The sequence below is a fragment of the Leucoraja erinacea genome, chromosome 1 (assembly GCF_028641065.1).
Source record: "Leucoraja erinacea ecotype New England chromosome 1, Leri_hhj_1, whole genome shotgun sequence".
NCBI lineage: Eukaryota > Metazoa > Chordata > Chondrichthyes > Rajiformes > Rajidae > Leucoraja > Leucoraja erinaceus.
The window spans coordinates 159,962,486-159,974,460 of NC_073377.1; the positions used below are offsets into that span (position 1 = coordinate 159,962,486).

Sequence of the window (11,975 nt, forward strand, 5' to 3'; positions counted from 1 at the left end):
TGCAGGCGACTGTCATAGTCGTAGCAGGTTGCTGAAAAACCGGCGACTGGACTAATGGGCCTGTCCCACTTAGGCGATTTTTTTAGGTGGCTGCCGGCGGCTACGACAATGGAATTCACCGAAGTCAGCATCGGCAACAACCTACGACATCCTGACACCAACCTACGACAGCACCTACGTCAAGCTACGCTCATTGGCGTCAAACCCACTCGTCGAGGCGGCTGCGCGCGGTATTTTTGTACACGGTCAGTTTTTCGGAGCCCCGGGCGATGACGGGACCAGCCCCGCACAACTCCATACGGCACCGGCGATCGAAGTGGGACCGGCCCCGCGAGCCATAAGGCTCAAGCGACCACGTTAGGTCACGCTTGCCGCATGGAGTCGCATGCTCGTGGGACAGGCCCTTAACTCCTCCTCACATTCCCATACTGGGCCTCCTCTGCTGTCAGAGTTAAGTCAAATGCAAATTAGGAGGAACAGCACCTCACATTTTGCAGAATAATAATTTTTGCATTTACTACTTGGCTTTCAGGGAAGAAAGTGGTGGGGGGGTTCTTATTGCACATTATATTTCTTGTGTTTCCTTGCTACCAAATTCTACCATATACTGCACAATACATAACAATAAATGCATTCTAATTAAGTATCAGCGTTCCCTCCAAGAAAATAAAGGAGACAACGAGCAAGATTAACTCAGCAGGTCTAGCAGCATCTCTGGAGAAGATGCTGCGTGGTCTGTTAAGTTATTCCAGCACTTTGTGTCGTATTGTGTAGCCTAGCATCTGCAGTTTCTCGTTTCTTCAAGGAACTTTAGTTTGTAATAGTTGTGAATGAGTCACCAAGTACAATCAGTTCACATTGTTGATAATAAAGAGCAATACAATGAATAAAGGAGGGGTTCTGCAACATTATAAACGTGGTGTTTCACTTTCACTCTCGTTGCGAGTTGGGATATCACGGTGCTTGGCCATCATCTAGTATCTCACCCACCTGGTCATTAATGATGCACCAGCTATTCAATCATAGGTGTCACTACAGCTAAGCTAGAACCTGTCCTCACCTGAAATCCACAGCTTTACAAAGTTAATAGAAAGTAATGATGAAGGGTGGCCATGGTCAAGTTTTCCATTCCTGATCCATGGTCACAGAACAAATTGAATTACTTCCCCCTCTGTCTACAACAGTGAAGTCCTGGGAGATCAGGGCTCAAACTTGTTTCCACCCGATGTGACTCACCTCAACCTGACATTATCATTAATGCAGTTGAAAGAACAACATATCAAGCAGAACAACCAAGTTAGGTATGTGGCAACAAAACTGAATTAATTTAAAACCATCAAACAGATTATATTATTCTCTTAAAAGTACCAAGGTATTTATTTAAAATACAGATCTATTCTTAAAAGACAACAATATGTTCAAGGATCCAATAATTCTACTAGAGAGTAGCAAAGCATGAGCCGCGTAACTATAATGCCCACGACAGTCCAGAGTATTATTTCAATGCTTGATGCTTTCAATTATAATGGTGTAAGATAGACTGGTCAAAGTATGTAACATTTTAAAACCATGATGGCCTCACTCCTGCTTATTGGGTTCAATTGACTTGATCTCAATATATTTTCACTGGCGTCTTCCTGATCACACCGATTGATACCAATGCCTTCAGCTGATTCCCGGGAATCTAACTCTTCACCCAACTTTCCTCCTTTAATTCCTTTTGTTCAACTCATTGGTCATCTGCTGTAATTTCTCCTCGTGACTCAGCAATACACATTGTTTGATAGCGGGGTGGAAGATTGCAACCCGCACGTGGTCCGCCCTGTTTCGACTAATGCACACACAGAAGATCAAATAGGACAAGTTGTCCGACAACTTTAGGCTGTGCACGCCACAGGAAAGAAGGCAGATTGTTTGAGAGCAAAGATTTGGCAGCACGGTGGCATAGCGGTAGAGTTGCTGCCTTACAGCGCCAGAGACCCAGGTGCAATCCTGACAACGGGTGTTGTCTGTACGGTGCTTGTACGTTCTCCCCATAACCTGCGTGGGTTTTCTCCGGGATCCCCGGTTTCCTCCCACACTCCAACAACGTACAGGTTTGTAGGTTAATTAGCTTGGTATAATGATAAAATTGTCCCTAGTGTGTTTAGTATAGCGTTAATGTACAGGGATCGCTGGTGGGTGCGGACTCGGACTAAATTATAAAGATATCCCTAGATTTATGGTGAAAGCTACTATATAAATGGAAGTAGTTATTTTGAGATTAATATGTCCTATTGTCACATACATTTGAAATGTTTAACTTTTTCTTTAAATAAAACAGTTGTTGCACATGTGTTGAAGCAAAAAATAATGAAGGAGTTAAACTTGGCCATTTCCATGATACTACAGGGTTCAATGTGTCAGGTTATAATTTAACTGAGCATGCTATTTTGTTTCTGCTGAACACACAGGAAGTAATTTTCCTGCCTGTACTTTCTGTCAATACAATGGACTCAAGATAGCTGTAGGAAATAGATTTTTGGGCCAAATTAATTTGTTATATATCCAGATGATAAACAGTGGCACCTGGCATTTTGTAGGAATTATCCTACTTCTAATTCTTCATAATAATTGTACTCAAGGTATTAGAAATACCGAGTGCATTGTGTGCGCTAAATGTCTACAAAAGACCATTTGGCGGTACAGTGAAACAACTGGTAGAGCTGCTGCCTCACAGCGCCAGAAACCTGGGTTCGATCCTGACCTAGGATACCATCTGTGTGGAGTTCGCAAGCTCTACCCTTGACCATGTGAGTTCCCACCAGATGCATTGGTTTCCTCACATGTCCCAAAGGCGTGCGGGGTTGAAGGTGAATTGGCTTCTGTGGATTGCCCCTAGTGTGTGTAGGGATGAGAAAGGGGAATAACGTTGAACTAGTGCGAGCGTGTGATCGATAGTCGGCGTGGAATCAGTGGGCCGAAGGAACCGTTTCCATGCTGTATCATTAAACTAAAGACCTTAGAGCTTTCTGTCACAATTTCTTTGGAGAAATGAATCACTTAAGATCAATTCTCTACATTCAGAATGCATAGGATGATTTATTTATTCTTCCATGCGTCAGTCGCTGAAAGATTGTGCGTGTGCGCTCAGAAATGGTCAAGCAGATTAGAAACTGTGGTGCGGTCTGGAGCATACTTGTAGTCAGATTTAAATGTTCTCGCTGAAAGGAGCAAGGGAAGGAAAGCAGCTGAACCCATGGCCACATTTCTGCGGCAGTTTCCATCTGCAATAATTGTTGCAAACCACCTGAAACCGGGCAAACCTGGAAATACAGATAGAAATATAAAAAATTGGAGAAGCTCAATATCTGGTCCCATATCACAATATCATATTCATGCTCTCTTTCCCATGACCCTCGATGTGTTTTGGTCGATAAATCCAAATCCTCCTTTATTAAACATATTCAGAGACTTGGCTCAAGGGCCTTCAGTGGTAGAAAATTCCAGAGATTCAATGCCTCTTGCCGTGTAAATTCACAGAGTAAAACATTTCTCCTGATCTTAGCCCTAAAGGTATCGCCCAATTTGCTCACACTGTAATCTAATCTCTTGCTCTAAGGCACCCAGCCAGAATAAATATTGAGCTCCATCAGAATTATCCACATTTCAATGAGATCCTCTCTCGTTCCTCTCGGCTCCAGTGAACAAATGTGAATAGAGAGGATTGTGAGACCCACTATTGATGATCTTGAGAATGTTTCTGATGGCAGTTTGTGTTCCTGTGAAGAGGTCAGGAATACAAGGATTGAATAAGCAGTCATGGGTTGTAACTGGGCACAAGGAATTGGAGATCGAGAGGAGCCATGCTGGGAAGATCATCAAAGACCCCTCACACCCCAACCATGGACTGTTTGCCCTCCTCCCATCAGGGAGGCGGTACAGGAGCCTCAGGTCACGTACTAGTAGGATGAGGAACAGCTACAATAATACAATTACATTGCTGAACTCGGAGTCCCGCCGATAGATTTCTCCGGCCCCTCCGTCCCCATTGTTTAATTATTCTGTATTTTTTGATTATTCTGTATCTTCTCTCTTTCTATTTTTTTTAAATTTCTTTATGCACAACTACTACGGACTGACGCAAAACTGCATTTCGTTGTACTCATACTTGTATTTGTGCAATGACATTAAAGTTGAATTGAATTGAATTGAATGATGAGTTGCTTCTGTGCATCCTGCAGGCTGAGGCTGGGCATCACTGGTGGAGTAAATGAATGCTTGCAGATGGGGTGCCTATCAAGTGGGGTGCTCTGACCTGTATGGTGTAAAGCTTCTTGAGTGTTCTTTAAACTGTAGTTCGTCAAGTGGACTGGATTCCATCATGCATCCAACTTGAGACTTGTAGAAGGGCAGTTAGGAAGCAAGTTCCTCTCCACACGATTCCTAGCAACTGACCTGCTCCTGTAGCCACATTGTGTATATGGCTACATCAAATCAGTTTCTGGACTATGGTAACCCCCAAGACTGGGAGAATTCAGCGATGGGCAAGGCCATGGAATATCAAGGGATAATAACTGGAATTTCTCTTGATGGATCTTGACACTGCCTTGCGCTTATGTGAATGTGCAATAATCGGCAAACACCTCTACCTCTGACCTGTACATTGAAGGAAGGTCATTGATGAAGTAGCAAAGGATAGTTGGGCCTTCAGCACTATCTGAGCCAGTTCTACAGTGATGTCCTACAGCTGAGATGATTGACCTCTCACTACTAAAACCATCTTCCTTTGTCCTACATGATTCCAAACAGTGGCTTTTCCTCAATTCCCATTACTCCAGTTTATCCAGCGCTCCTTGATGTCATATGCCATTAAATGCTGCCTGGACATTATGAACCGTTACTGAATCTAACATCTTTTAATTTATTTTCATCCATGTTTTATAGGTTTTGTTAGAGGTGTACACATTTCCTTCTCCATGGATTGTCACCTTGTCGTGGTGGAGAAGCTCGTGTGGTCCTGAGATCCTGAGAGCGATGCCGTCTGGAGCCATGTCCTAGTAGGGCCACCCACGGCGGTAAGGTCGAGGGGGAGGTCTCTGGCAAAGAGCAATCCAACCAAGACCTCAACGGTGGAACAGGCGGAGGATGATGGCTGACCTTAGTGGAGCGTCACAACATAGAAACATAGAAAATAGGTGCAGGAGTAGGCCATTCGGCCCTTCGAGCCTGTACCGCCATTTGATATGATCATGGCTGATCATCCAACTCAGTATCCCATCCCTGCCTTCTCTCCATACCCCCTGATCCCTTTAGCCACAAGGGCCACATCTAACTCCCTCTTAAATATAGCCGATGAACTGTGGCCTCAACTACCTTCTGTGGCAGAGAATTCCACAGATTCACCGCTCTGTGTAAAAAATGATTTCCTCATCTCGGTCCTAAAAGTCTTCCCTCTTATCCTTAAACTGTGACACCCTAGTTCTGGACTTCCCCAACATCGGGAATAATCTTCCTGCATCTAGCCTGTCCAACCCCTTAAGAATTTTGTAAGTTCCTATAAGATCCCCCCTCAATCTTCTGAATTCCAGCGAGTACAAACCGAGTCTATCCAGTCTTTCTTCATATGAAAGTCCTGACATCCCAGGAATCAGTCTGGTGAACCTTCTCTGTACTCCCTCTATGGGAAGAATGTCTTTCCTCAGATTAGGAGACCAAAACTGTACGCAATACTACAGGTGTGGTCTCACCAAGACCCTGTACAACTGCAGTAGAACCTCCCTGCTCTTATACTCAAATCCTTTTGCTATGAATGTTAACATACCATTTGCTTTCTTCACTGCCTGCTGCACCTGCATTCCTACTTTCAATGATTGGTGTACCATGACACCCAGGTCTCGTTGCATCTCCCCTTTTCCTAATCGGCCACCATTCAGATAATAGTCTACTTTCCTGTTTTTGCCACCAAAGTGGATAACCTCACATTTATCCACATTATACTACAATGGCTGGGAAGGCGGATGAAGGCTGCAGCAGAAAAGGGTCTCCGGTCGTCTTGGACTCCATGCCACTGGATCCTGATCCAGATCTGTCAAGGACCGTGGGGTGGCTGGCTGTGCACAAGTCTCCCCACGTTAAACAAAGTTACGCACAGGTGTCCTCCATATAGGGAATAGCACCCCGGAGACACCCATGGTCAGCCATGACCGAAGGGGGCCTAAGAAGACACATGTGAAGTCATGAATAAGACCAGCTTCGCTTCCTTACATTAGATTAAGCAAATTATAACTGGATATAGAAACCAAGAACAGAAAGGTGCATAAAAGTCTACTGGTCCTGGTTTGAGTTTCTTTTTAAATGGGGAGATACAAATACAAGTTACTTGCATTAGCCATTTATGAAATGGCTTTTAGTGGGAAAAGTGCCACTAATAATCTGGAAGTAAATATTAACTATGAGCTTCACTGATCAGGAGACCTTAATTTAATGAAAGTATTCATGAGATGCTGCAAAATTTGGGCTAGTAAATTAGTATTCATGTATCAGTAAAAGGGAAATAAGTCCAAGTTTGCACTTTAAGGATGTCTATTTAGAAAAAAGTATCACTGGAATTCTTGATTATAGTCCAAAGGCAATCAGAAGATACAGGGTGAAAAAAAACATCAAGGCACAAAAGACAAAGGTCAGGAGAAATGTAAATCATCTGTGTAACATGCTTCCATTAAGTAAGGTTTATCCCAGCCAAAGTTTTCCCATTTTAGACAATGAGTTAATATACTTCCTAGTACACTTCCTACTTCCTAGCAAGGAGTAGGAGTAAACGGGTCCTTTTCACAATGGCAGGCAGTGACTAGTGGGGTACCCCAAGGCTCAGTACTGGGACCCCAGCTATTTACAATATATATTAATGATCTGGATGAGGGAATTGAAGGCAATATCTCCAAGTTTGCGGATGACACTAAGCTGGGGGGCAGTGTTAGCTGTGAGGAGGATGCTAGGAGACTGCAGGGTGACTTGGATAGGCTGGGTGAGTGGGCAAATGTTTGGCAGATGCAGTATAATGTGGATAAATGTGAGGTTATCCATTTTGGTGGCAAAAACAGGAAAGCAGACTATTATCTAAATGGTGGCCGATTGGGAAAGGGGGAGATGCAGCGAGACCTGGGTGTCATGGTACACCAGTCATTGAAGGTAGGCATGCAGGTGCAGCAGGCAGTAAAGAAAGCGAATGGTATGTTAGCTTTCATTGCAAAAGGATTTGAGTATAGGAGCAGAGAGGTTCTACTGCAGTTGTACAGGGTCTTGGTGAGACCACACCTGGAGTATTGCATACAGTTTTGGTCTCCAAATCTGAGGAAGGACATTATTGCCATAGAGGGAGTGCAGAGACGGTTCACCAGACTGATTCCTGGGATGTCAGGACTGTCTTATGAAGAAAGACTGGATAGACTTGGTTTATACTCTCTAGAATTTAGAAGATTGAGAGGGGATCTTATAGAAACTTACAAAATTCTTAAGGGGTTGGACAGGCTAGATGCAGGAAGATTGTTCCCGATGTTGGGGAAGTCCAGGACCAGGGGTCACAGCTTAAGGATAAAGGGGAAATCCTTTAAAACCGAGATGAGAAGAACTTTTTTCACACAGAGAGTGGTGAATCTCTGGAACTCTCTGCCACAGAGGGTAGTTGAGGCCAGTTCATTGGCTATATTTAAGAGGGAGTTAGATGTGGTCCTTGTGGCTAAGGGGATCAGGGGGTATGGAGAGAAGGCAGGTACGGGATACTGAGTTGGATGATCAGCCATGATCATATTGAATGGCGGTGCAGGCTCGAAGGGCCGAATGGCCTACTCCTGCACCTAATTTCTATGTTTCTATGTTACACTAAAGTGCCAAATCTGTAATCCTAAGGAACTGTAAGGAGACCGAAATTAAATGCTGAAGAAGGGCACCATAGCTCTACTTTACTGCGGTTCATAGAAACATTTAAAAAAATAGGTGCGGGAGTAGGCCATTCAGTCCTTCGAGCAATTCAATATGATCATGGCTGATCATCTAACATCATTTCCCCATTCCTGCATTTCCCCCCACATCCCTTAATTCCTTTAGCCCTAAAAGCTAAATCTCTCTCTCTCTCGAGAAATGCAGTGAATTGGTCTCCACTGCCATCTGTGGCAGAGAATTCCACAGATTCACAACTCTCTGCGTGAAGACATTTTTTCACATCTCAGTCCTAAATGGCCTACCCCTTATTCTAAACAGTGACCCCTGGTTCTGTACTCCCCCAACATCGGGAACATTTTTCCTGCATCTAACGGCCAGGAAAGACTACAGTTCAGCCTTCAACACGATAGTCCCCACCAGACTGGCCGGGAAGCTACTGGAATTGGGGCTCAACACCTCCCTGTGTGCCTGGGTCCTGGACTTTCTCACCGCCAGGCCCCAGGTAGTCAAGAAGGGAGGGAATACATCGAAGTCCCTCACCCTGAGCACAGGATCGCCCCAGGGTTGCGTCCTCAGCCCCCTATTGTACTCCCTGTACACACATGACTGTGTGGCTAGGTTCAGCTCCAACTCAATAATTAAGTTTGCTGATGACACTGTGGTGGTGGGCCTGATCTCAGACAATGATGAGAGGGCCTACCGGGAGGAGGTGGCTGATCTAGCACTCTGGTGCCAGGAGAACAGCCTCCTCTTGAACATCAAAAAAACGAAGGAGCTGATCATGGACTTTAGGAGGGCACATCATCCGAGGACGTACACTCCATTGAGTATAAATGGGGATCCTGTGGATAGGGTGAACTGTTTTAAATATCTGGGAGTCCACATCTCTGAGGATATGACATGGTCATCACACGCCTCAGCACTGGTGAGTAAGGCAAGGCAGCGCCTTTACCACCTCAGGCAATTGAGGAAATTCAGAGTGTCTCCGAGGATCCTCCAGTGCTTCTACGCAGCGGCGGTGGAAAGCATCTTGTCCGGGAACATTACAATCTGGTTCGGGAATTGCTCTGCCAAGGACAAGAAGGCTCTGCAGAGAGTAGTGCGTTCGGCCGAACGCACTATGGGAACTTCACTCACCCCCCTGCAGGAACTATACAACAGGAGGTGCAACTCCAGAGCAAACAAAATCATGAGAGACCTCTTCCACCCCTGCAACGGACTGTTCCAGCTGCTACGGTCAGGCAAACGCCTCCGTTGCCATGCAGTGAGAACGGAGAGGTTGAGAAGGAGTTTCTTCCCAGAGGCAATTCGGACTGTAAACGCCTTTCTCACCAGGGACTAACTGTACAGAACGTTTTTCCTTCTATTATTTATTATGTAAAATAATATGTGTGTTATGATTGTGTTTATAATTTGTTTGGTTGTTTTGTTGTTCCGCGAGCATTGCCACTTTCATTTCACTGCACATCTCATATGTGTATGTGACAAATAAACTTGACTTGACTTGACTTAACCTGTCCAATCCTTTAAGAATTTTATATGTTTCTATAAGATCCCCTCTCATCCTTCTAAATTCCAGTGAATACAAGCCCAGTTGACCCATTCTTTTATCATGTCAGTCCCGGGAATTAACCTGGTGAACTTACGCTGCACTCCCTCAATTACAATAATGTCCTTCAGCAAATTATGAGACTAAAATTGGACACAATACTCCACGTGTGGTCTCACCAGGGCTTTGTACAACTGCAGTAGGACCTCCTTGCTCCTAAACTCAAATCCTCTCGCAATGAAGGCCAACATGCCATTAGCTTCCTTCACTGCCTGCTGTACCTGCATGCTTACTTTCAGTGACTGATGTACCAGCACACCCAGATATCGCTACACCTCCCCTTTTCCTAATCTGAGACCATTCATATAATAATCTGCCTTCCTGTTCTTGCCACCAAAGTGGATAACCTCACATTTATCCACATTATACTGCATCTGACCACTCACCCAACCTATCCAAGTCACCCTACAGCCTCATAGCATCCTCATCGCCACCCTGCCACCCAGCTTTGTGTCATCCACAAACTTGGAGATGTCACATCTAATTCCCTCGACTAAATCGTTAATAGGATTCACAAGTTACTTTTAATCCTTAGAAATATTTTCTGCTTAAAAAATATATATAAATGTGCGGGGAAATGCTGAGCTGCAATGAAGGCAAGTTAGAATCTCAAAATCCAAGTTAGTAAGGTTCAAATCCTAATCAAGCACTACTAAATGTGAAAGAAAGACATGCAGATGGTATTTTAAATCGAAGGAAACCAGAGATGCTGTCTGTCCGGCTGAGTTACTCCAGCATTTTGTGTCTACCCTCAAACACTACTAATCCAGGTTATTTAAGGTCCAAATCCCTTCTGCACTACACTGAGAATGTTGACAACAATCCAATCTCTGATCAAATCCATCCAAGTGGAGTCGAGCTCTGCTCAAGTACAGCCTTTTCCCTCCCCCTGTTTAAAATAGTCCGCTGTCATTTAGTGGCCAAACTCACAATCTAGTCATGGGATTGGATAACACCCACAGAAGTAAACCGGTAAAAAAAGAACTAAATGGAGGACTATTTCCCCCGTGTTAACAATAGACCTCCATTAAAGAAACCCCAGTCGTTCAAGACTGCACCGAACAGATATTACACACAATTCAGTAGTAGGACACGCGATTATAACACAAGCAGGCAGGCAGACACAACAGCGAGGGGGAGACAATCTGGAGCCCGGGTTCAGACAGATAATGCCGGGGTGGCTTTAGTGTTGACCACCTTTGCTGCTTCCCCCCCCCCCACCCTCCCCTCCCTGCCGCCACGACCACTCCCCGGTGTGCAATGAACCCGCCAGAAAATAAAATACACAGCATCGGCACAAGCATTTAAAACAACAACCTATTCAACAACTGCGCTTAAAACAACGACACAAAATGCAAAAAGACGGGGGCAGAAGAAAGAACGAGGATACAATATAATAGTACGCGACCCCCCTCACTCCCCGGGAGGTTTGCAGTGAGTGAATGAGTGGCCAGTCCAGCCCAGCCCAGTGTGTGTGTGTGTGAAACACTCGCCGAGGGGAGTGACTGGACTGGACTTGACTTCACGGCGGCCGAGCAGAGAGCAAACCAAAGATCATATAGCAGAGCAAACTACCGGGTGCATGGGGCTGGAGCTGCTGTAGTGTAGTGTGGTGAGGGGGAGTGGGGTGAGTGTTGTGGGGTAGTGGGGTGCGGGGTGTTGTGGTGGGGTGAGTGGGTGTGGTGGGGGGAGTGTTGTGGGGCAAGGGGGAGTGGGGTGAGTGTTGGGGAGTGGGGTGGGGGTGAGTGAGTGGTGTTGTGGGGGGGGGTGTGGGTGTGGGGGGAGTGGGTGTGGGGGGGGGGTTGTGTTGTGTTGGGTTGGGGAGGGGGGGGGGTGGGGTGAGTGTTGAGGGGGAGTGGGGGTGGGGTGTTGGGGAGTGGGTGTGGGGTGAGTGTTGTGGTGGGGGGGAGTGGGGTGTTGTGTTGGGGTGAGGGGGAGGGGGTGCGTGTTGTGTGTGGGGTGAGGGCGTAGTGGGGTGAGGGGGTGTGGGTGTGGGTTGAGGGGGAGTGTGGTGCGGGCTGTGTTGGGGGTGAGGGGGAGTGGGGTGCGTGCTGTGCTGTGTTGGGGTGAGGGGGAGTGGGGTGAGTGTTGAGGTGGGGGAGTGGGTGTGTGGCGAGGGGGGTGTGTGTGGTTGGGGTTGGGGAGTGGGTGTGGGGGGGGGGTGTTGTGTTGTGGTGGGGTGCGGGCTGTGTTGTGGGGTGAGGGGGAGTGGGCGTGGGGTGCGTGTTGTGTTGTGTTGGGGTGAGCGAGGCTTTTACCTGCTGTTGAGGAGGCGCCGCTCCTCCTGGCCGCTGCCGACTGGAGCCTGGAGCCGGGGTCCCTGTCGCTCGCCCCTCGCACCTCCTCCTCCTCTTCCTCCTGGGTCCAGGCTTCCGCCATCATCATACGGAATGGATTAGCTTGAGGGAGGGGAGGGGGGGTGGATGCAGGCGGCAGCGCTGCGGAC

At 46.4% G+C, this 11,975-nt stretch overlaps 1 protein-coding gene across 2 annotated transcripts in view; it reads right to left on the reverse strand.

Moving 5' to 3' along the window:
- Positions 1 to 11,975, reverse strand: part of sh3d19 (SH3 domain containing 19) — a 140,636-nt gene extending 128,661 nt beyond the window's left edge. For both annotated transcript variants that reach the window (XM_055646725.1, XM_055646716.1), the window contains exon 1: positions 11,788 to 11,975. In XM_055646725.1, coding sequence (XP_055502700.1) covers positions 11,788 to 11,914 — 127 coding nt within the window. In that variant the 5' untranslated portion in view covers positions 11,915 to 11,975. The remainder of the gene's footprint in view (positions 1 to 11,787) is intronic.